This window comes from Ovis aries, chromosome 8 (assembly GCF_016772045.2).
Source record: "Ovis aries strain OAR_USU_Benz2616 breed Rambouillet chromosome 8, ARS-UI_Ramb_v3.0, whole genome shotgun sequence".
Classification (NCBI taxonomy): domain Eukaryota; kingdom Metazoa; phylum Chordata; class Mammalia; order Artiodactyla; family Bovidae; genus Ovis; species Ovis aries.
Genome location: NC_056061.1, coordinates 83,744,118 through 83,772,092, shown reverse-complemented (window position 1 = coordinate 83,772,092; position 27,975 = coordinate 83,744,118). Strand labels below are relative to the sequence as shown.

Sequence of the window (27,975 nt, the reverse complement as noted above, 5' to 3'; positions counted from 1 at the left end):
ATTTTAGAGCTATTCCATTCCACAGACCTTGATACTTTAATTGGAGGATAATTGCTTTACAATTTGTATTGGTTTCTGGTGTACATGAATTAGCTATTAAGTATACATACATCCCAAGTATACATATATCCCCTCCCTCTTGAGATTACCTCCCACCCCCAACTGGACCTTGATATTTAGTGTTCAAAACGTGACAGGAAATGAAGCAAACTGTCTTACCTCTTAAACATTTCGCCTTCATTCTAACACTCCACACTGTTATTACATAATATTAGCAGATGTTATTAGTACAAATCCACATAAGTGGACAAGATTTTAAAACATCACTGACTACACGATAACTTATTACCTGATATTGTTTCACAAAGCCTACTTTTTCAATTATAACCTAACAAATACTTAGGTGATCATTTCCTTCTTTACACTTTTCTAAATTTTCAAATATTTTAACAATTGTTTGTATAAGGCAGGAAAAAAACAAACTGCACAATTAAATTTATGCATGGACTTAAGTTCCACCTTTGTGGTTTGTGGAAAAATGGAGTAGACAGTCAGCTATTCAATGAGAATAAATGAGAAATGCTAAACACGCACAAACAAGAAAAACAACTAATGTAAGGAGTTACAATAAAAATCTTTATTTTTTAAGTTTGGTCAGTACAGGTAAGATATACTGGAGTCACAGAGCAATATGCATTAACAGGATACAACAATTCATAAAAACTGAGTAACTATGCACACAAATTTCTTAAACATTCAATCACCTAAAGAGAAAATGCACAGATGTATGGTGGGAAAAACTGTATCTAACACTGAAACTACTATAGGACTCCTTCAACAAGTCCAACTTTTAGTGATAAAACTACTGTACTGGGCAAACGGCAGTCATAAACCCACATCTACTCTGACAAGTCTGAATGGTGTATAAGCATAGTAACAGCATGAGTAAGAATGCCCTCACACAGCACAGGTTCTAGGGTAGACACAGATTCACACAGACAGCACTGTGTTATACTTTAAGGAAAGAGTTCCATTTACAACTTCACATTAACTCATATAAAAATAACCTGACCCTACACAAAATGTCCTTTTAGCAACATTCAAAGTAATTAACTGTTACAATTTCCAAAGTGGCAGAGGTATTGAAGCAAAGAAAAAAGGAAAAAGGAAAAAGGAAAAAAAAAAAAAAACCACCCACAAAAAAAGGCAAATTGTGACAAAAGAATGCGTTAATTAACTGGACAGTATCCTCTTCCAAATTAAATGACACTGTATAAAAATTTGCTGGAAATTTTTTTGTTTTACAAAACGGAGCCCTGTACACTTACACTCGAGTCCAGGCCATTCTGCACGTGGCGGGAAGCCGCAGTTCGGTTGCCTTTCCCACTCACGCTTTTCTCCTCTTGCGGGTCATGACTGGAGTCTGTGTCATTTGAGTGGTGTGTGAGAGAGTTTTCACTGCCCGTGGGAGAGTCTACACTTTCATACCCCGCACTGAGTTGGTTTACGTAACTACTACCTCCTCTGCCAGTTCTCTCCTCTGAGCTGCTGGAGGCCTTATTCCCATTCCCTGGAGAAGGAGCAAAGTCATCTTCGGCTGTGTCCCCCTCCCTGTGAAATCCAGACCCAGACGTCCTCTGCCGGGAGGAACTGCCATTACTTGGTCCGTTGGCCAGACGACTGCAGTCTTTACCTGTGGCCTCTGCCTGTCCTACAGGCTCAGAAGATGTAGTCCTGCTCGTACTCGGGCCTGGGGCTTGAGACTGCTGCTGTTGGTACTGAGCCAACTGCTGGCGCGTCTCCTTCAGTTGTTGCTGAAGAACTAGTATGGTACTCTGCATACCCTCTACTTCTTCGTCAAGTTGAATGATGAAGTCATTCAGTTCTGTGCAAAGGAGAGTCAAACCTACTTTTAATATCTCTTACAATATATTTAAAAATACTTCTTAGTGCCTGCACAAAGCTAGGCAGTCAATAAATGTCTAAGTAAACAAATACAATTCTAAAATCACAAAAGACTATTTCAAAATTTTGCTTGGAATTTTAAATTAGCCATTCAACAAGTTCATTTGTGAGAGAAAGCAAAAGCCTGAATATATAAAAGCAAGCAAGTTTACAATGATCCAAGCTATCTGGCCACATAAAACTGGTTTCAGCCCACAAAATGTGTTCCATGTTTGTTTGCCTATGGGCCTACAAGCCTGGCCCCTTACTCCTCACCCTCCTAGCCAATGTTCAGCTCCACAGCAGGTGTAGTCCCTGGGGAAGCTCTTGATTCCAGCACTCCAAAGAAGCCATGCTGTCAGCAAAGATTATTTCACATTCAAGAACAAAATTCAGGAAAAAATAACTCTTGAAACTGATAAAAATACAGATGTCTATGCTCTAAAAAGGGCTTGGGGTGAGGGAGTTCCTTCACTACTATACAAAAAGACTCCTATTTACTGTATTTACAAATAGTAAGAGCTAAAAACCACCACTTTGAAGAGGCAGTTTTAAAGATACTGACTATGGCGGACCTTCTTTGCAGTTAACTACAAAGTTGCAATTAATTTAATCTTTAGAGAGACTGGGTGTTTTTCTTACTCATTTTCTTCACAAAGGAGAAAGAGCATGTATGCAGCTATACTAGCCAGCATGGTGGCTGATAAGTTCCATTTCTTTGGGCAAATAAATATTACATCTTATTCACTAAACAGAGACTCTGTAGTTATTTCTTATTTTTGGCCATGCCTCGCAGCTTGCAGGAATTTGAGTTACTTGACCAGGGATGGAACCTGGCCCAGGAGCTGAAAGCACTGACTCCACACCACTGGACCACTAGGGAATTCTTCCGTAATCAATCATATATTTTTAAATCCCTGGACATGGCCAAATATTTCCAAGATCTACACTTAGAGAAATCAGTTAAGTGAAGATATTAAGCACTGAATATATCCTTTTAAGCACTGAATATAAATTTATATAGCTACGTAATGCCTTATTAATACAAAAGCCCTCCTGTCTTTCCAAACCCCACCCCTAAAAAATAAAAAACTTACAAAATTTGCACAACAAACAACTGGGGGGGAGGGGGGAACCACCACTAAATTAAATGGCTTCGTTTGTTGACTCAACTGGAAATATTTCACTTATAATTTCATAGAACCATTGGCAGAGATTAGCACATACAGACTCTAATCTATAATACTCATGCCTGGCAGTATTTTAAAGCCAGGGCAAAGTTAACCAAACTTTTCAAAAAACCCCTTACCATCCTGACTGCTTTTAAGCTCCTCACTATATTTCTTCTGTAAAGCCAACTCTGCTTCAAGTTGCGCAATACGTCCCTGGGACAGCTGCCTTCCAAGCTCTTGATTCTCCTGGATAAGCATTCGACACTTCGCCATTAACTTTTTGCCTGTTTGGCTGCAAGGGAAAGAGCCATTCATCACAAAATGAAGACAAATTCTTGACAACCTTCTTTGTTTGAAATTATCACAGCAACAGATAAAACACATACAGAACATAACTCTATGTCACAGCAGACGCCTGCCTACAGTTACCATCTTCTTTTCCGGACACATCCATCTTGTACATTTCAGTATTTTGCCAATACAGCGGCAAAGATAAAACCTGAAGAAAAAGTACCTAAGTGACTACTTTCTGTTTCTATTACATTATAATTGATTCTGAAATCTACTTTTATCCCAAATTATAATTTGAAATAGAAACAGGCCAGTTATTTGACACACATTTCAAATATATCAATATTAATACAACTCTAAGGTACTTAGTTTTATGAAACAGAAAAGTTCTTGAAAGGGTAAATGCAACATCAACCCCAAATGTAAACTTCTACCTAATATATAAAATCAGTACCTATAAATACACAGATGAGAGTAAATTCTTGCTAGACCAGTGTTTGTAAGGATACCTGTTAATAGGCAGTTCCCACAAGAATGTTTATCGCATTAAGAGAGGCCTGTTCAGTAATTGTTTTTAAAAAGACTCAAGACTATTTCTATTTATCAATCCCGCAATTAACTTTATATGATATATATATGTATATATATATATTTGAGCTGTCTTAAACTGGGATATGTTTTTGAAATTTTAATGCTGATATACGGTGAAGATTTTATTCATGTTGAAAAGATTATCCTTAATTAGGACACAAAAATAAGATTGGGGTTACTTAGCATAAATAATGCAAATATGTGAATATCTGCCAAATTAGGACTGCCATACTTTCTACATACATATATACAGCAATTGCAAAAATCAATCAAGGTTCATCCTCTATATATTACTAATAAGAAGAAGATGTATTGTGAAGTAATGTATCGGGCAAATCAAAGCCCATTAAAAGAACAGTGTCAGCAAAAAAAATTTTAATCAGTAAGATCATTCTCAACTTTATGGTAAGAATATCAAACTGTCCCTTTCCAAGTCTCTAAGGTAACATCACAATTGTATGCTTAAATCAGAACTCTTTAAAAAAGTGATCATTTCTATTGTTAATGCTGACACTAAACAAAAGCAGTAAAGTTTTACTGAGACACTGTTATTGGGGTTTGTGATGGAAGGTTCTTTTATCAATAGCACGTTTTAACCCAATGTGATTCAAGTGAACGTTTGTGATATATTTTCCTTACACAAATCTGAAGTAAAACCTGGTGGTGGTTGTTGGTGGTGTTTAGTCACTAAGCCGTATCTGACTCTTTTGTGACCCCATGGACTGTAGCCCACGAGGCTCCCCTGTCCATGGGGTTTTCCAGGCGAGAAAGCTGGAGTGGGTTGCCATTTCCTTCTTCAGGGGATCTTCCCCACCCAGGGATCGAATCTGCATCTCTTGCATTGGCAGGGGATTCTTTACCATTGAGCCACCAGGGAAGCCCAAAACCTGGCTTACTATTGCACAAAGCAGCCTCATATGAAAATGAGTTAGCATGTGGGAAGGGTTCTCTCTCGACATGGCAACTTATCAGCTGGTATCTGTTTGTTGTCATCACAGCTCCAGATTTCCTGTATTTCCTATTAGCATCCTCAGACTTTACCCTCTACTGAATAAGAGTTTAGAAACCAAATGAGGAATTGAGAAACAGGCACTATCATCACAGACAGTGGCCTTCCTTCCACTTCACTGCCTATGCTTCCCCCAACTCTGCTTTCTTGTGAAAACGTCAGTTTACCAACTAACCTGAGAAATCTTTTATATCAATTTTTTAAACACAAACAATTGTAAAATCAATAGAGCAATTTGTGACCTGACTTAACCTCCTAGAAAGTACCAAATACTAATGAAAAAATATTTCATTTATGAAGTCACGCCTTTTAATGAATGTTCTAAAAGAATCCTATCACTTCTAAAATAATTAAAACAAATCTTCACTGAATCTTTTCTTTAAACATTCTTTAATTTTATGCCACTTTACTGTTGTATAAAATTTGTGTTGTGTTCATTATATCACAAAAAATGGTAAGAATCCAATTTCAAGGAACTCGGCTCTGGAGTAATTTTTTTTTTAATTAAAAAATATTCTAACCTATTGCTAAAAATCAAATAACTCACAAAGAAAAAAGTAGCAAGTAATTTAAGAGAAGGAACAGATACTGTACACTGCTTTGTTATCAAGGGGAAGGGATGAGGGTATTCTGAAAGTATACACACACAACTGTTTATAAATGCAAGCTGAAAACTGTCAAAATTCTGCAACATCTCCCTGTAACTATTCTAAAATATACACACTATCAGGGTATGAAATATTTTAACTAAAGTGGACAACATAATTCAGGGGATCATTCTCTCAAAATTTAAACAATGAAAAAGTGAAAAACAAAACCCACACAACCCATTCTATTTGAATTATTGCAGACAGAGTATTGACGGAGCACTGTTTGTTTCAAATTAATGATGCAGTTGTACCACCCAATGAACTCTAGCTTATAATTCACTTTTTACAAAATTCCATTTATAGGTGGTTAAAATAATACAATGAAAATATTATACAACCATTAAAAATGGTAAGTAACCTAAATATACTAAGAAATGGAGAAAAAGTCCAAGGATAAAGGGGGCCTGGGGAAAGTCATGCTACAAATCATCTGTATATACATATGCATGTCCGCATTTGATTAAAACCAATACACATATAGTTACTGTAAATGCATACAAATTATCTTGATACCCAAGAAATTTAAAAATGGTCACTATTCCTGGGGAACAGAAAGGGGAAGGGGAAGGTCACCCAGGAGTAAAACTTATTTTACACCTCGACTTTTCGCTGTTTCAATCTTATACATGAGCATGTGTTATCTTATTAATTAAACGTTTTTTAACAATAAGAAGAAAAAAACCCACCTCAATGTGACTGTTACTTAAGTGGCAAAAGAAAAATGCTTGGCTAAATCTGAGTACATAATACCTTTTATGAATTATCTCGACCTACTGAAAATATGTAGCCCATTTCTACTGTGATCTTTAATGGCATAAAATATATACAAAAGCCTTAATTCGGGTACAATAAGCTAATTTCAAATAGATGTGGTTACTTACCCTCCAACCCCCACAGTGAGAATCTTAGAAGCGGATTTCTTGCTGTGAAGTCACACAAACCACTTCTTCAACCCGCCCTCTGCCCCACAATCAGTTCCCTCAAGTACAGACATACGAGATACTTACAATTGATTGGAATGATTTAAGAGAGAACTTAAGTCACCCTTGTTAAAACTGCACTTAAACGCTGGGAAAATCTGGAACATTTTATCTTCACTCATCTTAGACTCCATTATCACCAAGTGAAAATTCGAATTGGTGACTTATAGAATGATCTGACGGAAAAATTCACCTCCAGGATTGGATGGAAGCATGAAGAAAATAATGCCTCATTTATCTAAATGAGCAAATGAATTTGCTAGAAATGATCACTATACTTTTTTTTTCAATTCATAAAATGTCTCACTTAGGCCAGCCCACAGTTCCAATATATTCTGTCCCCAATCTTCTGGCAGGCACCCTGTAAAGCTGTCCCACATTAATTTCTACTGCAATATCCTGGGACAAGGTGTCAAAAAGCAACAAGTGTCAAGTCTCTTTGTTTTTTTATGATACCAGCTGGAAAAAAGTAGGTCTTTAAAAAATGAGACACAGAGCTTTCTCCTTCACTTTGAAGAGCACACCAACAATTTTTTTGAATCAATCTGCTCTCCACAGCGCCCCCCAATCAAAATGTTAAAAGTACAACAAAATCATCATAGTAATCCTTGAACTTAAAAAAAAAAAAAAAACAACTATTTCAAGGCACATTTAATTTAATATCAAAAGTGCAATACAAAAGGCCCAAATACAATGAAGGAACACATTCCCCCATTAACACCAACGACAATGCTCTTTCAACATGTGCCTGTTGAATGGAATGGGGATTTAATCAATTTCACTACTGAAAAAAATAACGCAGTGAGTCTCATCACAGCCAATATCCTTATACAATCTAGTTGTGAAATGAATGTTTATAACGCTTCAAACAGTTTAAAACCTGAAGTTTGACACCACACCTTCATGTTTGTACAGTCCTCGGTAAGATTATCTACAGTATTAGCAACCATTCAAAGAACAAATCATTGAGTAAAACCACACTGATTTAAGGCTCAATCAAGTAATATAGAGCCCCAAACGAAATGGTTAAATAGATGAACTACTTGTACTGACATCTATTATTTGATTCACTCATGACTATTAAGTTGGTTCTTAGCAAATAAACCCTTTAAAGGCAAAATTCACCTCATTTGAGTGTGACCCAGAAGTTCAACAACAATCACGAAGTCCACGGTCTTATTGGCAAAACTGATATACAGTGTCTCTAAGTCACTATGCTCAAGGTTAAGAGCGATGCATATTCCATCTTTACATTTACTGGAATTTTACATGTTCAATTCATGGTTTTAAATCTCTAGGTTTTCATTCCTCCAAACTGTCTGAAGACACAGTGTGCCACAGACTTAAGACTTCTGTTTCTCCCTGTATTTTCTTCAAACAGAAACATTTCTCAAGTGTCTACATGTTCTAGAAGGGGAATTTTTCGGAGGTGGCCACTTCTTCGGAATAGTCCGACGCCATCAGCCTCTGAAGCAAGGGGAAGGGGAAGAGAAAAAAGCTGAAACACAAGGTTCATCTGGTAAGTTTTACATTAACCTTTACAAGCTGGATAGTATAAGAATGTGGCTTTTTGGCTCAAAAAGTCTGAGTCTTGGTGTGGAAACGAGTACGTGGCTGTCCCACCACAGCTTTCTCGCAGTGGGACTGTCAGGGAAGTCTTGACTGGGGAGTATGATTTGTTTACCTATCAGGCGTAAACTTCCAGGCACTCAGTTCATTTTGGGCTTGTTCCAGTTTGTCTTTAGTCTGTTCCAGTTCACTTTTCATTTTTAGGAATAACAAGTTGATCGCTGGGTCCACCATTGTTGATCTCAGTTGTGCAACGCTAGGCTGCTGGACTTGCTTGAGGTACTGGATCTGAGTCTGTGCAAAGCAAAAAGACCCCATTACTACCAAATCAAAGGAAACATACCTAAGATGATGAGATAAAATCCCTTTTTCACTGGTTTACCAACTTGCTTACTAAGCCCCTCTCCCTTCTATCTTAAAATCCTCTAAAACAAAGTACAAATTAAGAACTATTTAGGAATTCCCTGGCAATCTAGCGGTTAGGACTCAGTTGCTCTCACTGCCAGCGCTTGATTTCAATACCTGGTCAGGGAAGTAATATACCAGAAGACTTGCAGCAAAAAAAACCTCCCAAAACATAGCAAAAAAAACAACCACAAAAAAGAACACTCACAAAACTATTTAAAGTTATCCACGTAGGAAAAAAGGCCATTTGACTGCATTCCATATTTGGAAACTTTAAATATAAGGAGACTACATGTTGGCAATCAAAACAGTACAAAAAAACAAGCAAAAAAACCCCGCTGCTGTATTTATTTAAAATGCTGATGCCCACTGGGGGAAAAAAAGGGCAAAGTTTAAAATATTAATTATTTAATAAGAGTATAGTGATTTACTCATACAAATCTGTGCTTTTGGGAAACTATTCCCTAACATTATACCAAGTACAAGATTACAACTTAAAACATATTTGCATTTCTAAATTTAAAAATACATAGTACTTACATATTTACATGAGCTGGCATTACAGCTTTATAAATAGCACCTTAACCCAAAATTAAGCATATATTCACTTTTTTCCCTCCAAGCAGACTTGAATCACAGCACTGTAAAGCTGAAAGGTGACTGACCTGGTCCAAACTGCTTAGTTTTGAGAGATTAAAGAAGCCAATTGTTCAAGGACACAGTTAGTTCAATGCCAGTACTGGAACTAGAATTCTTATTCTCAAGCTTCCTGACTCCCAGTCTAAGGCTTTTCCCACCACACCAAATCCGTCTACTTATATATGAAACCTTCAATTTCAACTCTGGTTGTACTGTCAGCACAGTTTTAAAATAGGAAATACAGTTTATTAGCATTAAATGCATCACTTTCTTCGCACCCAAAGTAGATCAGGTTCAAGATCCTACTCCATTCTAAACCTTAAATAGGATTAAAAATAACATTTCCAAAACAGCTATTAATGTCTAATATGAATTTAGTAAAAGATACAAATATACTAAGAGGATTAGGCTATACTTAATTACTACTTCATCAAGCAAACAGAACTAATTTTCTTTCTTTTAGCTTAAGGAATTTTAAAAGTTCACAAAATGAAATGCCCTTATCTGCTACTATAAGCTTGCCACTTCCTTGTGATTTTTGCTCCTGCTGCCCTTTCTGCAAAACCTCACTGTGTTCTAACTGAAAGATCAGTAAGTGCTTCGGCTGAGATGTGCAGAGAAGAGTTATTAAAAAAAAATGTGGCTGGTAAGTTAGGTTCTACTTGGAAAAAAAATCTTAAATCTCTGTTGAGATGACAGAAGGGTGAAGAGGCAGCACCAAAGGCTTAGATTAGGAATAAAATGATCAAAACTGCCAGTGTATGTGGGATGGCTGTAGAATCGCTGAGGTGAATCAACAGCACATACTGTCCAGGTTAAGTGGTTCAGAAGTGCCTGGACTAGGATGTCAAGAGTAGGGAGGACTCAAGAGGCAGAAATCAAGACACACTGGTTTTGTGAGACACTATCATTGGCACCACCCACTCACATTACCTACCAGGTGCCTGCATCTGGAAGTTAAGATCCATCCTTTGCATGTGTTAGCATCTAGCACAGTGCCGTGTCAACAGGGAAACCTAAAACTAACAGTGAGTGAAGGGTTGAACCTAGAATCCTAAATATCAGGAAAAGAAAGAATTAACTGGTTTTGGGACTCAGCACTTGAGTAGTACTACTCATACCACTAGATGTGAAAATCCCAAGAGGAAAAAAATTGGAGGGGTGTCACAGAAAACAAAACAAAACCCCTTATACAAGAATGTTGTTAAGACTTCTTTGAACCAAGTACCCAAGTTAAAAAAAAAAAAATCAAAAGAAGGAATGCCAAAAGCCAAAGCTGGGGAAAGTGAAGACATAAAAGTGATGAGAAAGAGAATTTTCTTAATACAATGACCTTACAGAAAAAATGTAGTGGCAGTGAAGGTGGAAAGTAACTGGTAGAAACAAAAGAAGCACTGAGAAGATACAGACAATAAAAGAGGCTACTCTTTTCTTTAGCAAAGTAATAGGTAAAGTCATTTCGAAAAAGTGAAGAAAGGACTGAAGACTTGTGCAAATGTGGACACAGGAAGAATAAAGACTGTGACTAAGTCCTAAAGAACATTTTATTGGTGAGAGAAGGAAAAGAAATAGAAGTGTGCCCCATAGATTATTAACCTCCAATGACCAGAATACTGCCTTATGCATTATATTTTAATAACTATCTATCAAATGGAAATTACACAAAATTATTCAAGAAAACTACAGCTTTTAAGATTAGAAACAACAGGGAATTCCTTTGTGGCACAGAGGTTAAGACTCAACGTTTTCACTGCAGAGGCCTGGGTTCAGTTCCTGGTTTAAAGTGAAAGTTGCTCAGTTGTGTCCGACTCTTTGTGACCCCATGGACTATATAGTCCATGGACTTCTTCAGGCCAGAATATTGGAGTGGGTAGCCTTTCCCTTCTCCAGGGGATCTTCCAAACCCAGGGATTGAACCCAGGTCTCCCACATTGCAGGTGGATTCTTTACCAGCTGAGCCACCAGTGAAGCCCAAGAATACTCGAGGGGGTAGCCCATCCCTTCTCCAGGGGATCTTCCCAACCCAGGAATCAAACTGGGGACTCCTGCACTGCAGGCAGATTCTCTAGCAACTGAGCTATCGGGGAAGTCTGATTCCACAAGCTGCGTGGCATGGCCCGAAAATGGGGGGAAAAAAAAAAGTAATAAAAAACAACAGGGATAGAGTTGCCTCTATCTTATGTAACTTACATATACAAACACTAAAACAAGGGCTAAGGCTATTGAAGACAAAACTGAGTCTAAATTCAACCAGGGTCAAAGGATCAAATATGTCACTAGGTTTCAGATATATGTAGACATGGCAAACAGTACAAATGAAAGGTGTTAACAATTAAAAGAAGACACAGTAGAAGTTGATACTTAGTTTTCTGTAGAAAGAGGTAAAGACAGAAAAGGAGAAATTAACAAGAAAGCCTGCCAAGTAAAATGAGTAAATGGTGCTTATACCCTCAGGTATTATGTTACTTCAAGATATATGAACCAATATACTAATTCTCATAGAGATTTCAGAGAATAACTTAAACTTCTGACTTCTTGGCCACAAAAACTACTTTAAATCCAATGATGAGAAGTTATCTATCAGAATTTTACATTTAGCACATTGAAGCTCAAAACATATCTACCTTAACAAAATGTGCATGTATAATTAGTATTAATTATTAAAATTAATGTGAGTTAACACATAAAATAATGTGAACCAAAACCCAAACCCTGATAAAGGCTTGAAACATCTGAAACACTTACAGTACACTCTTGCATTTCTTGCTCCTTGGTTGCTAGTCGCATTACAAGAATGTTTTCCCTGCGTGCAGATTCTTGCTGCTGCTGCTTTAGTTTTTCTTCAGATTCCCTTAAGCCAGTTACATCATTAGCTGATGATTAAAAGGAAAAAAAAAAATCCCAAACATCATGAAACATAATTTGAAGATCAAACTGAATTAACCAAATTAAAGTTCTGACTCCCTTTGTCAAGGAAAATAAGGTTAAAAAACTGTCAAGGCAAAGAAGTTCAAGTCTTTAGTTTCTATCCTAAACTTTTATGACAACAAACTTCATTCTTGATCATGAGTGTTTTTTCAAGAGTTAGTGGTGTTAAACGGGTCCACAACCACTTAACGCTAGATGGAATTATGCTGTTATAGTCTAATCTGTTCCCAAAAAAGACAGGAAATTCCATTATTTGCGTTTGTTTACACTACCAAGTATTCACAAAGTCCTGATTAGTATTGTTTAACCTAATCAATATAAACATGCCCATAACTGCACAGCTAATTATTAATTTTAAGCTTTCACAGGGGTTTCCCTGGTTGGCTCACTGGTAAAGAATCCACCTGCCAATGCAGGCGATGCGGGTTCAATCCCTGGGTTGGGAAGATTTCCTGGAGTAGGAAATGGCAACCCACTCCAGTATTCTTGCCTGGGAAATCTCACTGACAGAAAGCGCCTGGAGGGCTATAGTCCATGCAGTCACAAACGAATCAGACATGACTCAGCCATTAAACACCACCATTCACAACTTCTATGGATTATACTGTAATTATACAATAATTGAGATCTTAAAATATTAATCTTTCTGAACTTGGAAAACTGTACTGGTTTTTACACTCGCAAATAATATGTTACTCTAAAACTCAGTGAAAAGTGACAAAGACTAAAATGGTCTAAAATTATAAACTTTATTATTTTCAGTAGATTTTTGAAAAATCCATAAATACACAGCTATATCCTATTGTTACAATTTAAGCTATCATAAATGTAATACTGGTTGCTTCTACATTCCCCCCTGCTAGAGTAATAACTCATGCTTCACTTCAAATTTTTCTGTGGAAGGGCTACATTAAGCAAAGTGTCAAGTAGTTGTGAATTTCCCTATCTGTGCACTCTCAGAACCTTGTCGTTCAGTTTGAAGTCATGCTACTGTTAAGTGATGTTACTATATGTCAGTCTTCTCCAATGACTGTTAACTAAAAGAGAGATCACGTCTCCTTCATCATTCTACTTCCTAGCACCAAACTCAGTGCCTGGACATAGGTCCTTAATAAAATCCTCGAATAAAAATTACTTAGCAAAACCAACTATGCTTATAACAACAATCTAAAAGGGAATATTCACATAGTCCTTAGGAAGCTGAAGCTCTAACTTACAGTTGAGATCTGTGTACTTGCCCTCCAAAGCTTGCACATATGCTTCATACTGTTTCCACCTAATAAAAATAAAGCCACATTAGTTATGTTTAAACTGCTTTTACTAAATACACTAGAAAATCACATCCATTAACTTTATATTTTACGAAGAACTCCACTGTGTGGATTTTAATGTCTCTCTCATTTTAACAGGGGCTTCCCAGGTGGCACTAGTGTAAAGAACCCGCCTGTCAATGTAGGAGACACAAGAGACTCCAGTTCAATCCCTCAGTCAGGAAGATCCCTTGTCGTGGGAAATGGCAACCCATTTCAGTATTTTTGCCTGGGAAATCTCAGGGACAGAGAAGCCTGGCAGACTTACAGTCCATGGGGCTGCAAAGAATCAGACATGAATGAGTGTACATGCACACACATATTATTTTAAGATAATTATAAATCTAGTTTAACCCATAATAAACCATAATAAATTAGTCACTTTAAAATTATTCCTTCTTGACCTTATAGGCGTTAGATAAATGGAAATATAGAGAAAAGTGTTCTCTGCTGAGTATATAACAAGAGGTGTTCCCATGAGTCAGATCACACACCATACAGGACAGTGTATCACTGATGTTCAGCATGATGCCTGGATGATAAAAGGTAAACGAAAAACTTACCACCACTTTTCAGATATGCTGTCCACCTCAAACAAAAGGCATTTTAAAAATGTGCCTAATTCTAAGGGACTGAAGGTGATCTCAGCTCTTACATGAAAGTAGTATGTGATTTCTCTCAAAGTAATAAAAAAGGGGATCTGTCCTTTTTGTACATTATAAAAAACAGAACATACTGTTTTTCAAAAGCATATCTAACTGGCAGAAACAACTTGCATTAAGTGCCATACGCTATCTGGATCTTTCTTCATTGCATTCCTCTACCTTCAATATATAGGCTTTAGGACTTCCTTGGTGGCGCAGTGGGTAAGAATCTGCCTACCAATGCAGGGGACACGACTTTGATTCCAGATCCATGAAGATCCCACCACCTCAGAGCAACTAAGCCCATGGGCCGCAACTACTGAGCTCACTCTCTAGAACCCGTGTGCTGCACTCGCCTAGAGCCTGTGCTCTACATGACAGAAGACACTGCAATGAGAAGCCTGTGTACCAAAACAGCGAGTAGCCCCCGCTCTCCTCAACTAGAGAAAGCCTGCATGAAGCAACAAAGACCCAGTGTAGCCATTAAAAAAAAAAAAACAACCTCTCAGGGCTTCCCAGGTAGCTCAGTGGTGAAGAATCCGCCTGCAAATGCAGGAGTTTGAAGTTCCATCCCTGGGTCAGGAAGATCTGAAGATCTTCTGGCGAAGGAAATGGCAACCCATCCAGTATTCTTGATGGGATAATCCCATGGAAAGAGGAGCCTGGTGGACTACAATCTATGGGGTCGGATACAACTGAGCGCGCACGCACACACACACATACATACACACACACACACACACACACCTAGTTGATCTAGGCAACTACTGCAGATAACAAACCTTCCCTAGTCTTATGTTTAAGCAATTGCTCCGGACAGTAAGCTGTCTGCTACCTTGCTTGCTGAAGAAATATGTTTTCAAGCTGCTCTTCAGTTACACCTAATCAAAATTTAGATTTTAGAAAATATTTTTATAATTTTTAAAACCTTTGACGAGTTACGAGATTCATAAACATTATAACATAATGAACAAAAACATTCCATAATATCAAACTAATCCATTCTATATAAAGACAAAGCCAAGGGCATGCTTATTTTTATGGCATCTACAACAAAGGTCACAAACAGGAGTTCATTCAACGTTTCGGGATGAAAAAAGATGTTCTATGAAGGTTAAAGATTTTAGAAGAAAAGACAAATACAAAAGCTCAACCGCAAACATCCTTATCGAGAAGATAGGAAAAAAACTACTTAAAAGTCATAACCATACCAGAGACAGAAAGAGAACACCAACACACGAGCAGTGTGTCACGAGCATCTACATCAGCAAAAACAGCGAGAGTGATTTAAAATGCTAAGTATTTAAATTTTATGTGCAGGAATATAAAGGTATGCAACAGGAAAACTATCCTATGCATGAGACGATGGCAAAGAAAGAGAAAGAGCACGTCCACAATAGAGGCGCTAAGCAGAACTAGCTACCAGACTCTTAACTAACAATGGAGCACGCCGTCTGTGTCTCCCTGTTGTGTATGCGTGTGTGCTAGGTCACTAAGTTGCGTCTGACTCTTCGCAACCCCATCGACTGTAGGCTGCCAGACTCCTCTGTCCATGGGATTTCCCAGGAAAACGTACTACAGTAGGCTGCCATTTCCTCCTCTGCGGATGCTCCCGACCTGGGGATCGACCCCACACCTCCCGCTCTGGCAGGCAGATTTTCTACCACTGAGCCCAAACCACCTTTACTCTCCCCCCACTTCCAACCCGTTACATTTACTCAGTTCAGCAAGTAAACATTCCCTGAAATTTCTAGAGGAAAAAGCTCAATAAACTTGCAGCCTACCCTGAAAAGCATTAATTTGTATCTAAAAGTTATTTCATAAAAAACTTACGACAGTGATAAAATGCAGAAAGAATACATTTAAGTTGTAAAACACAAATGTGTGATCCCATTTTCTGATTTCTCACATTTAAAAAATGAGTAATATAATGCTGTACCTGACTGTCTGCTTTAGTAAGACATTTTTAAGACAACCATAGAAATTCGGAGCTGGATGTCGTCTTTAAAAGTAATTAAATCCAACTCTTTAAACTTGCAGATAAAAAAATGAAGGATATAATGGTGACTAAAGTCACAGTCACAAGACGAGTAACTTCGCTTCATCAGTAAATAATGTATTTCTCTCTTTTTTTTTAATAATGTATTTCTTTCATGAGAAAAATATCCTTGAAGGCTACAACTTTTCCACATGTTACATGGAAAAGGGGGAAAAAAAAAACAGAAACATCAAAACAAGTCTATTCATTTGTTAAACTGAAAGCTTTCTGAGAGCAGTGTCTTTCCCCATACCAAGTTATATACATGAAGTACAAATGCTTCTCTAGTTAGAGTTCTGAATATGTGCCCTCTACAGGAAAAAAATTCAGGTTACTTGTCAGCCTACAAGTTACCCAAGCTAGTGCTTTAGTTCTTTCAAGTGTTATGCTTTCCCCAATGTTTACACAACGAAGAAACAGGCCATAGAAAAAAGTATATTAAATGATTTGAAGATGTGTTAACATTAAAAATGCAACAGTATCTGATATAAACAGTATAGTATAAAATCACAACGTAATGCTCTATAGAAAGATTTTATATTTTTGATAAAAGAATATTTTACCTTAGAATTAATTCATCTCGTGCCATAACTTTGAAGTCTGTTTCACTCAGTCGAACCTACGAAGAGAATTAAGATATAAACTAAGTGCTCTTTCTAAAAGTTTTAAAATAAGTAAATAAAAAAATAGTGGCAATACCAAATATGGAGTGAAGATGCAGAGAAACAGTGTTCATATGTTGCTGCTGAGAATGTAAAATGATACAGCTGCTCTGGAGGTAATTTGGTGGTTTCTTTTAAAACTAAAAATGGATGTTCCACACAACCCAACATTTGTACTCTTAAGCACATATTCCAAAGAAATGGAAATTTATTTTCACACAGAAAGTTGTATAAAAATGTTAACAGCAGCTTTACTTGTAATAGCCAGAAACTGGAAACCACCCAAATGTCCTTCAACAGGTGAATGGTAGACTATGATACCATGAAGTATGATTCAGCAATAAAAAGAAACAGACCGCCAGCAAATACAACTTGGAGAAAGCGCAAGGAAATGATGCTGAGAGAAAACTGAAAGGACACTTAATACAGCATAATTGCATGTATACAACATCTGTGAAGTAGCATAATTACGTAAATGAAGAAATGATTAGTGGTTGCCAGGAGTTGAGGATAGAGTGGGAGAGGATGGATGTGGCTATAAAGAAAGGAGTGGCATAGAGAGGCTTGTGGTGATGGTTCAGGTAACTGTTTTGGTTGCGCTGGTATTTACAGTAAGTTACAAATGATAAACTTGCACAGAACTATACACACACAGAATGTACAGGTAACTGATGAAATTTGAGCATGTAGACTGTGCCTGCTGGTTTTGGTAATGTTACACAGGATGTTAACGTCAAAGGAGGCTGGGTGAAGAGTACACAAGACCTCCCTGTGCCTGTCTTTGCCGCTTACTATGAATTAACAATTATTTCAAAGTGAAGTTTTTAAAGATGAGGATATTCTAATAAGATGAAACTGCTTTGTAAATTGAGAAATATTGTTTTCTGTAAGTAAAGAAGACTATAAAACTGAAGAACCAATCCTAATATAAAATTCTTATTAATTTTCCTTATTAAAACATTTTTCTTGATAAAAACGGTTCAAATAGTAGCATTTGCCACAATGTAAGTGTTACTATCAGAAACAAAAGAGGGAAAAACACTGTAGCAGCAGAATATATTACTAAGCCTAACTGAAAGCACCCAGTAACTCTCAGATTATTAAAGCACTTGACTTTTTAGGATAAAAATTTCCATAACGTTTACTATCCAATAAATAGTTCACTTAAATACTCACTGGTTAGAAAGCACATATTCCTGTTTTCCCAAATGCATTATAAATTCCTCTGAGAAAATGTTATTCCTTTTGTAACCCCTTTTGTGTGTGTCACAGTGCCTAAACTGAATTAACATAGGAAAACAAAACAAAGAAAGTGATAGTAGAAAATAAAACTTCACCAGAAAAGGTAGAATTTAGCTGTATTTTTTTTTAATATAAAAGTGGTTCTGCATTAAAACCAAAGGGATTTAAGTTAGGAAGAAAAAGAAAATAAGTAACTTAGAGGACCTTATAAAATACTTTCCTATTTTGACATTATTTGTAGCTACGTAGCTGGAGACAGTCATATGATAAAGATTACAAGTAGATCATGGGGATACTACAAGTTTTCCAAAGGCTGAAAATGTTCTTAATCTACATTACATAATAGATATGATGTCTCACACATTATATACCCACAATGCTATGTAACTGATAGCAAGCGGGAAAACAAGCAAACAATATGGACAGTCCCTTCAACTCTACTATTCAAATAAAGTGCTTAAAAAGTGCTAAGAAAGCAAACCTTTTTGGGAAGAGGTTCTTCGTTGGTCATCTTGAATCCTAGAAAAGGAATAAAGAGAAGAACGTCAACTGATTTTCCTCCAGTTAAGGTAGAACAAAATATACTGGCTTTTGCAAAAGAATTTATTACCGAACTCAGGTATGACCAATTCATTAGGTTATTCTAATTAAAACACACCTTTCAGACTAGTTTTAGATTTACAGAAAAGTTACAAAGGTATCGCAGGGTTCCAGTATACTGTGCACCCAGGTTCTCCTTTGTGAACATCTTACATTATGATTGTCATTAGGTTTGTTTTTTTTTTTAAGAATTCTCTCATAAAAAAGTTGATCATTCTTTGTAATACTCCCACAAAGGATTGAAAGAAATACAATTTTTCAATGCATTCTTACAACTGCCCTGTGAAAGACATTATCTCGCAGCAGAAAGGACAGATCTGTGCTGAAGTCAGATACTGGCCTCAGGTAGTAACACCAGTTGCTAAGCCTTGCCTTTTACAGAATTAATATTGTTACAGTAAGGTCAAGTTTATCACTGTCATGATTCACCACTATACAATGCAGGAATGAAGGTATTTACACCTTAATAAAATATTCCTACATTACAGACATTATTTAACTTTATGTCACAGAATAATCTGTATCTCAAAATTAGCTTCTTTGTTATTCCTAGATATCCCTTCTAGTAGCAAAGTCATATATGTCTCCTTATATCTTAAACTTTCTTTTTAGTTTATTTTACTTACCCATACTTATTACAAACTCTGTAACTATTAAAAAGTTAACCAAAGAGAAATAAGCAAGTTACAGCGATGTGATGTACAGCACAGGGACTATAGTCAGTAACATCTTATGTATTTGAAAGCTGCTAAGAGTCAACTTGAAAGGCTTCATCACAAGAAAAAAATTTTGTAACTATGCATGGTGACGGATGGTATCTAGATTTATGAGTGCTTCTCTTGCAATGTATATAAATATCAAATCATTATGTTGTACACCTGAAAATAATGTACGTCAACAATACGTCACATGTCAGTACCTGAATAAAAAATAACCAAAGAATCTAGAGTATAAAACTGAGTTTTAAAAGCTACGTGACTTTTAGTGAATATCTGAGATTCCTCAAAAGTAGATGATCTTTAATACCATTTTTTATATTACATACAATCCCAACTCAAACATCAAATATTTTAATCATACTGTCATTAAACCCTGATTTTCAGAACCCTGATCTTCAACTCAGCACACTGAGTTGAAGAAATCAGTACATTTTAGAGGAAAATAAAAAACAACTATATATTGATTATGCCTTCAATTAACTGGTTTAATTCTTCCCTCTTTGATGATCTTGTCATTGGATGTAATGAACAAAAACCTGAGTATGTATCATTTGCTTCTGAGCTGATGTAGCTGATCAGGTCTCTCTGACCAACTAATATCTACTGAAGACATGGCTGTATTTCTACTTTTTAAAAATCAGTACTTTTTCCTCTTTAAACTGGCCTCTGCCTACTTTAGGCCCCTTATCACCCAGTTTATAGTCTCTGTTGCAAGTTATAGATAGCTGCTTAGGGACTATCCTAACATGTTTCTAATAAATCCAATCATCTGAGAAATAAACCCTCACTGTGTTTAACTCCAGAGGCCTGACTTTAATGTGCAATTACTAGACTTCCCTGGTGGCTCAGATGGTAAAGTGTCTGTCTACAATGCGGGAGACCTGGGTTCGATCCCTAGGTCAGGAAGATTCCCTGGAGAAGGAAATGGCAATCCACTCCAGTACTCTTGCCTGGAAAATCCCATGGACGGAGGAGCTTGGTGCAGGCCACTGTCCATGGGGTCGCAAAGAGTCGGGCACGACTGAGCAACTTCACTTCACTCACTAGACTGCAATCTCTTGGAATCCACATGTCAAGTTGAACATTTCCTTGGAACTCCCCATTCGTCCAGAGCTAAACAGTAGGTAAATATCAATAACACATTTAATTTAAAATTCAAGAAAAATTGTGCCATTTGAACTTCACTAGTATATAGTCAAAGCTATGGTTTTTCCAGTAGTCATGTACAGATCTGAGAGTTGGACCATAAAGAAAGCTGAGCACCGAAGAACTGATGCTTTTGAACTGTGGTATTGGAGAATACTCTTGAGAGTCCCTTGGGCTGCAAAGAGATAAACCCAGTCCATCATAAAGGATATCAGTCCTGAATATTCATTGGAAGGACTGATGCTGAAGCTGAAACTCCAATACTTTGGCCACCTGATGCGAAGAACTGACTCACTGGAAAAGACCCTGATGCTGGGAAAGACTGAAGGCAGGAAGAGAATGAGATGACAGAGGATGAGATGATTGGATGGCATCACCAACTCAATGGGCATGAGTTTGAGTAACCTCCAGGAGTTGGTGATAGACAGGAAAGCCTGGCGTACTGCAGTCCATCGGGTCGCAAAGAGTCAGACACGACTGAGTGACTGGACTGAACTTAAGGTTGAGCACCGATGAATTGATGCTTTCGAACTGTGGCACTGGAGAAGACTCTTGAGAGTCCCTTGGACAACAAGGAGATCAAACCAATCAATCCTAAAAGAAATTAACTGAATATTCATAGGAAGGACTGATACTGAAGCTCCGATACTTTGGCCACCTGATGCAAAAAGCTGCCTCACTGGAAATGACCCTGATGCTGGGAAAGATTGAGGGCAAGAGAAGAAGGGAGGGAAAGAGGATGAAATGATTGGATGGCATCACAGACTCAATGGACATGAGTTTGAACAAACTCAGGGAAATAGTGAAGGACAGGGAAGCCTGGCATGCTGCAGTTCATGGAGTCACAAAGAGCTGCACATGACTTAGGGACTGAACAACAACAGTATATAAATGTGTACTTATTTATATGTCCCTATTCTGTATATATAGTAACATACACAGTACTATATATAAAACAGGTGTAAGAAACTACCATATAGGACAGGGAACTCAACTCAATACTCTGTAAAAACCTACATGGGAAAAGCACTTTTAAAAAGTGGTATATGTGTAACTGATCCTTTTTACTGTACAGCAGAAACACAGCATTGTAAATTAACTATACTCCAATAAAAGACAAAAACCAAAAATTGTGCATACCAATCCCTTGCTATCTCCTCATATCAGGCTTTATTTTTCTTCTCAACTCTTATCACAAGCTGACATTTTGTATACTTATCTGTCTACCCCAGGAATAGAATAAGTTCCATGAAAGAACTGTTTCATTCACTGCTGATGTCTCAATACATAGTATGCACTCAAATATATGGTAAATGTAAATATGAACAAATGAATCAGCTTCATTTACTATTTAAACGGTAAAAGTGAACTAAATAAGACAACCTAATTTTCCCCCCAAATTACCCAAGATGACCATACTGTAAAATTTTGAGAATAAACTCAATATAACACGTACTGTGAGTTCTATGACTGACAGCTTGAAAACAGCTTAATTTACCACTATGGACAGGTAGTTTACCTATCTGGTTACTAGGCACCCTAGCTACTCAGAATTTTGGTTATAAAACAAAGTTTCATGGATGATATTCAATATAAATTACAGTTTAATAAACTAGTATATGCTTGTACAACCTGACACTTCCCCCAGGTTTATTTGCTCATTCTTTTCTTAAAACCATGAGCTTAATTAGCAACAAATAAGCTAATCTGTTTTTTAAAGGATATTTAAAGGGCTGGTAAACACATCAAGAAAGTTCTAGTAACTCCACTTTTTTGAAGAGGGTACAAACTTTGAAAACAAAAAACAGCAGAACCTCTGAGCCTCACTTTCCCCATCTCAAAAAGGATTACCACTGCCAAAGCTCAGAATTACTGTGCTATTTTTGAAGACATACATTAGTCTTTAGTATAGTAACACACACAAAGTAAGCATTTTGTTAGTTTCCTTCTTCCCACTGGAGAAAGAAAAGTCACCACAAAAAAGACTCAACTCCTTCTTAAAGATTCTGAGGAGAAAATCGACAAGGATCACACTCCTGTTTCTAAGCCCCACTGCAGCCCCTACTTGGTGACCTCCGATTTTTAGAATTCTAAACAATAATTTACACTTCTAACACTAGCTTATGTTCTTTTTTAAAAAGTTTGACACTCAGTAGAATTTAATTACACATTGTTTAAAGGATATCTAGATTTTCTTTATAAAAATAAATATCTGAATTTGTAATATAAGTCAGGGATAAATAAAAGTTCGTACGTATGTTTGTGTTTTGTATGTTGACTCTCAATCACCTATCATTTCACATGTTACGGAATAAATGACTTGGGAAATCAAAGCATTAGCATTTAGTAAGAAATTGCTTCCTTATCTTTAGCTGATGAAAAGTTAATCTTGGCTTGAGATTCCATGATATACCACAATAGTTAAATGGACAGTGTGACAAAAGGCCAATTAGAAACAGGCTTAAAATTTAAAAGAATCAACATTCAACTATTTAATCAAAACAGACCATGATTCTCAATTACAACTTTTCACATTACATGCACTATAAAACTTATTACTCCCCAAGGCACTTTTTTTTAGCACAAGTGACAAGCACAATAACCACCTAAATTAACCTAAAGTTAATTCTAGATTCATAAAGACAATGGATATACCAGGTTCTCAGAACAATCTATCAGAAAAACAGAATGACTGGAAATATTATTTGGGGTTGAATCTTGAAGGGGAAAAAAAAAAAAGAATATATACCTAAAGCTGTGAATCACTAGCTAATCAGCTCAGATTATAACAGCTATTAATTTAAAAACTAGGGGGTTAGGATCCCAAATTTAGTGCTTCTTAAAAGTTGGTACCAATGAGGACAGGTAATTCTTCCATTCCTCCATCCTTAATGATGATCAAGCTTTGCAAACTGGAGAATGCAGAAAAGCAAAACAGAAAAAACCAATTTAGCTGCCCTTAGCAAGTTGAAAAAGACTGGCTAAAACATGGTTTTAAGTTTTATGTAAAGGTTTGTTATCCATGTGGATAACACAGTTAATACAGTTAAAGTGTAGAATGTCAAAAGTACCTTCTACTCTTGATGCCTTTACACTGAGAAATGACATTATGATGTTAAGTTCAGTTCTGGTTGGTTAGGTACCTAGCATCCCATATCCCAGGGCTTCCCAGCTTTTAGCATTATGATCCTAAGTCATGAAATCCTGTATCAGGAAGATCCACTGGAGAAGAGAGGGGCTACCCACTCCAGTATTCTTGGGCTTCCCTTGTAGCTCAGCTGGTAAAGAATCTGCCTGCAATGTGGAATACCTGACTTCAATCTGTAGGCTGGGAAGATCCCCTGGAGAAGGGAAAGGCTACCCATTCCAGTATTCTGGCCTGGAGAATTCCATGGTCTGTACAGTCCATGCGGCTGCAAAGAGTCGGACAGGACTAAGCGACTTTCACTAGATGGTGTGGGCTTCCAAGGTGGCGATAGTGGTAAAGAACCCGCCTGCCAATGCAGGTAGACAGAAGAGACACAGGTTCCATCCCTGGGTGGGGAAGATTCCCTGGAGGAGGGCATGGCAACCCACTCCAGTATTCTTGTCTGGAGAATCCCATGGACAGAGGAACCTGGCAGGCTGCAGTTCATAGGGTCGCAAGAAGTCAGACAAGACTGAAGCGACTTAGCACGTACCAGATGACACAACTTCAGTAACAAACCAGTACCTTGCTGAAACTAATCGTAACTAAATGCAAGAAACTAATAATCTGACACTGTACTAATCAAGGCACAACAGCAGAAAGGGTACTAGCTAGGAATTGGAAGACCAGCTTTTCTTAACTTCGTAATAATCAGTCATGTGATATTGAGCAAGTCATTTTCTTTAGATTGCAGCCTCTAAATCAGCAAAGAGGATGCCAATTTTGCCTGCCTCACCAAATGCTACAAATCTCAGTGCTTTAAGTACCATAAAGATGCTCTACAAACAAATATATTTCAAATAAAATACTAATATTAGCATAAGAGCACTTAGAAAAAATTAAATTCCACCAACTACATTTTCAAGACTTAGGACCGTTTCTTTATAGCATGGAGTTCTAGCCTGATGCACCACCTTTATATGTAATGGGATATAGTGTTAGAGGAATATTGAGAAGTTTTGTTCTAGTAAGCTTAGTACTAGAATATATTTAAGCCCCAGGTGGCTCATCTACCTGCAAAGCTGGAGACACGGGTTCAAGCCCTGGGTCAGGAAGATTCCCTGGAGAAGGAAATGGTAAGCCACTCCAGTATTCTTGCTTGGGAAACTCCATGGACAGAGAAGCCTGGTGGGTTACAGCCCACCGGGTAGCAGAAGAGTCAGACAGGACTTTTAGAGGCAGAATAATGGGAGATAATTAATAAAAACAAAAATAAAACCAAATACTGTTTAGGTCTTGTTTTGCTAAAGGATCCCACAGAAAATTTTTAAGAAAAATCTTTTTCAACAGCAAGATAATGTTCTATTGTATGAAAATGATCGAGACTCTAAAATAAACAATATTTCCAGGGGAACTGTGTATTACATATATACATACTTAGATGAACGTAAGGGACTCTGAGTGCTGTAACGGACTGGACAAATATAATTATTACAACTCTCCTCTCCATGCCACAAGGCTATGAATTTTCTGTATACCAACTCATTTCTGACAAATACTCAAAATTCAAACCGGTGAAGTTCTATAAGTTAGATGAGTTAAGTAAAAAAACTAGCTGTGCCTGGGATACACTTGATCATCATTACTTTTGTCAGTTGGGACTTAGAAATTTAGGTAGTTTGCCTAAGTTCTGCTACTGGGAAGTGAAAATACTGATCACTTAGCTATAGCTAACTACTGAAGATAATGTAAGATATGAAAGAACTGTAGGAATACAGCGAAACAAATCATTGAAATTTAACCTCATCTTTATCACACGCCGCATTTTCTTTCCCCAACTTGCCTAATCAGATGATACTAAATGACATATATAAAAAATAAATAAATAAATGACATATGTAAATGTGTAACAGGCATCGTGCAAAGATTTTCACAATACTTTTCTTTTTGAAGAAACTTGTGGTGACAGACCTGTGACTTCCACTTATCCTCCTTAGTGATGGAACCAAATTCTTAAGTAGAAAACTATATGAACTCAGGACCATAACATGCTCATGGAAATATTTTTCTACCTTTCTCTAATCTCGGCAAAAGAATCATTGCTTCCCTTATGAACACGGTTATTACGGATTTTAACCTAGTCCTTTGGGATCAAATATCCAACCTGACTTCATCAAAACAAACGTGGACATTTTTCCACTACGTGTTCCCCACTGACTAGAGAAATGCGGTTTAGAGAGATCCAAGGCGAGATTTTAAAATTTCACGAAAACCTTGAATTCAGTCAGTATTTATTTTAGTTAGAAGGCATGCACTCATTTAAAAATGGAAGCCTACAAGACAACGCAGCTGCAGTAGGAAGCTACTGCGCGACGTGAAATGTGCTTCACGGACGCGGCTTTCCTCCCCTCGGCTCGTCGGTGCCGCCGGTCCTCACGATCCTGCCGAGGGAGGTGGGGGAGCCCGCGACGCCGAGGGGGTGACGGGACGCGCGCTCCGAGGGGACGGCCTCCCGGCGTTGCCGGCCCCGCGGGAGCGCCCACCTCGCCCCCGGCTCCCTGAGAACCGAGGTAAAATGGCCTCGAGACGGCGGAAGTGTCGTCCCTGCCAGCGGGCAGACGGCGGGGCTAACGGGAGGCCGGGGGGCCCGGGAACCCCGAGTCCGCCTCCTGCGCTCAGTTGGCCCCTTCCGGGGCCGGGCGGCCGCACCTCAGCCGCCTGGGGACTCGGAGGTCCTCGCCTCCGCTGCAGCCGGCGGCGGCCCGCACCTACCTCTCCAAACGGAGGCCGCGCCGGCGCCCGCCCAGTCACATAGGCCGACCCCGCGCTGTCCTCTCGCCGCCCAGGCCGCCCGACCGCGCCGCCGCCGCCGGCCCCCGCGCTCCTCCTCCGCGCCGCAACCCCGGCGCTCCCCTTTATTTGCGGGTCTCGCTGCCACAAAATGGCGCTGAGGGAGGAAGCGAGGCCCCGACGCCCCACCCCCTTCCCGCTCCTCCCGCCGCCCCGCCCCGCGCCGCCGCTGGCGCCCGCCCGCTTCTCCGCCCCGCGGAGTTCGCGCCCGGCCCACTCACCGACGGGTAGTGCTTCCCGGACGCGGTCGCGGCTACCCGCCCGCTGGGCCCCGCCGCGAGGAGGAGAGGCTAAGGGAAGGCGCCTGCCGGGAGGCCTGCAGTCGCTCAGGGAGGAGCTGCGCCCGGCGGCACGCCCCGCGGCCGCTAGAGCCCTTGCAAGCTCGCCGGAGGGGAGGGGAGGGGGGCGGGGAGAAAAACCGGCCTCAGGGAAAGGCGAGCCGCGAGGTCGCAGGTCAGCCGCGGGGCATCACGGGAAGGGCGGCGGGGGTCGCGATTGGCGGCGCTGGGTGGACGCGCTCGCCGGGCCACCTGCGGCTGCGGCGCGGCCTCCGGCGGAGGAATCTGGACGAAGGCAGTGACTGATTGGCTGCCCTTTGGTGCAGCGCCCAGCGATGATGCTTCCGCGTGCTGGCGGGCCAGGTGCAAGTCTCCTGAGGACGGCTTTAGGCAGCGAATGCGGTCAGTCTAGATGTCGCGAACCGTCGCTGCTCTAGGTTTTGATACTTTAGAAACCGATGCCCTCTCTTCATCCTGGAAGTGGACGCTTGGTTCGACTGCTCCTTGAAATCTCGAGGCGAAACCTGGGAGCTATTGTCTGGGAGGTGGAGATTGTACTTCTGTCTGCTGCTCTGGGGGCACCTTGCTAACTCAACCTCCTGAGTTCTTTTTGTCTTGTTTCGTTTGTTTCAGAAAGTATCTTGCCATGAGTGGCGAGCAATAATAAACAATTTTTCTTAACATGACTTATGTTCCATGGCTTACTCTACCCTCTGCTGCTGCTGCTGCTGCGGGTAAGTCGCTTCAGTCGTGTCCGACTCTGTGCGACCCCATAGACAACAGCCCACCAGGCTCTGGGATTCTCCAGGCAAGAACACTGGAGTGGGTTGCCGTTTCCTTCTCCAATGCATGAAAGTGAAAAGTGAAAGTGAAGTCGCTCAGTCGTGTCCGACTCTTAGTGACGTTATGGACTGCAGCCTACCAGGCTCCTCCGTCCATGGGATTTTCCAGGCTAGAATACTGGAATGGGGTACCATTGCCTTCTCCTCTCCCTCACTGCAAGAGACTGCAAAGTCCACTTCATTCCAGGCCTAGCAACAGGCTCACTGTCTGAAACGTTAAGGTATTATCTATATCAGGGCACGGTGGGGGCTCCTTTTGGTCCAGAGACGCTGCATTTAAGTCACCGGCCTCCCTGTCATCATACAGGATAGTTGAGTAAGAGATGAGAGACAATAAAT

General features: G+C 39.0%; 1 protein-coding gene across 4 annotated transcripts; it reads right to left on the bottom strand.

Moving 5' to 3' along the window:
* Positions 1-615: 615 nt before the first annotated feature.
* On the bottom strand, positions 616-27,081 carry WTAP (WT1 associated protein). 4 transcript variants are annotated; one of them, XM_060419308.1, is made up of 9 exons: positions 26,738-27,081; positions 20,344-20,506; positions 18,556-18,593; positions 16,734-16,789; positions 13,396-13,454; positions 11,996-12,123; positions 8,322-8,500; positions 3,254-3,408; positions 616-1,885 (listed from the first exon to the last, which is right to left on the bottom strand). In XM_060419308.1, exons 2-9 carry the CDS (start codon positions 20,462-20,464, stop codon positions 1,302-1,304), a joined length of 1,320 nt encoding a protein of 439 aa, XP_060275291.1. In that variant the 5' UTR covers positions 20,465-20,506; positions 26,738-27,081; the 3' UTR covers positions 616-1,301. The 4 variants fall into 4 exon arrangements, with proteins under 4 accessions (XP_060275291.1, XP_042109624.1, XP_027828430.1 ...); XM_042253690.2 differs by lacking the exon at positions 26,738-27,081 and adding an exon at positions 26,439-26,612; XM_027972629.3 differs by lacking the exon at positions 20,344-20,506.
* Positions 27,082-27,975: the final 894 nt, after the last annotated feature.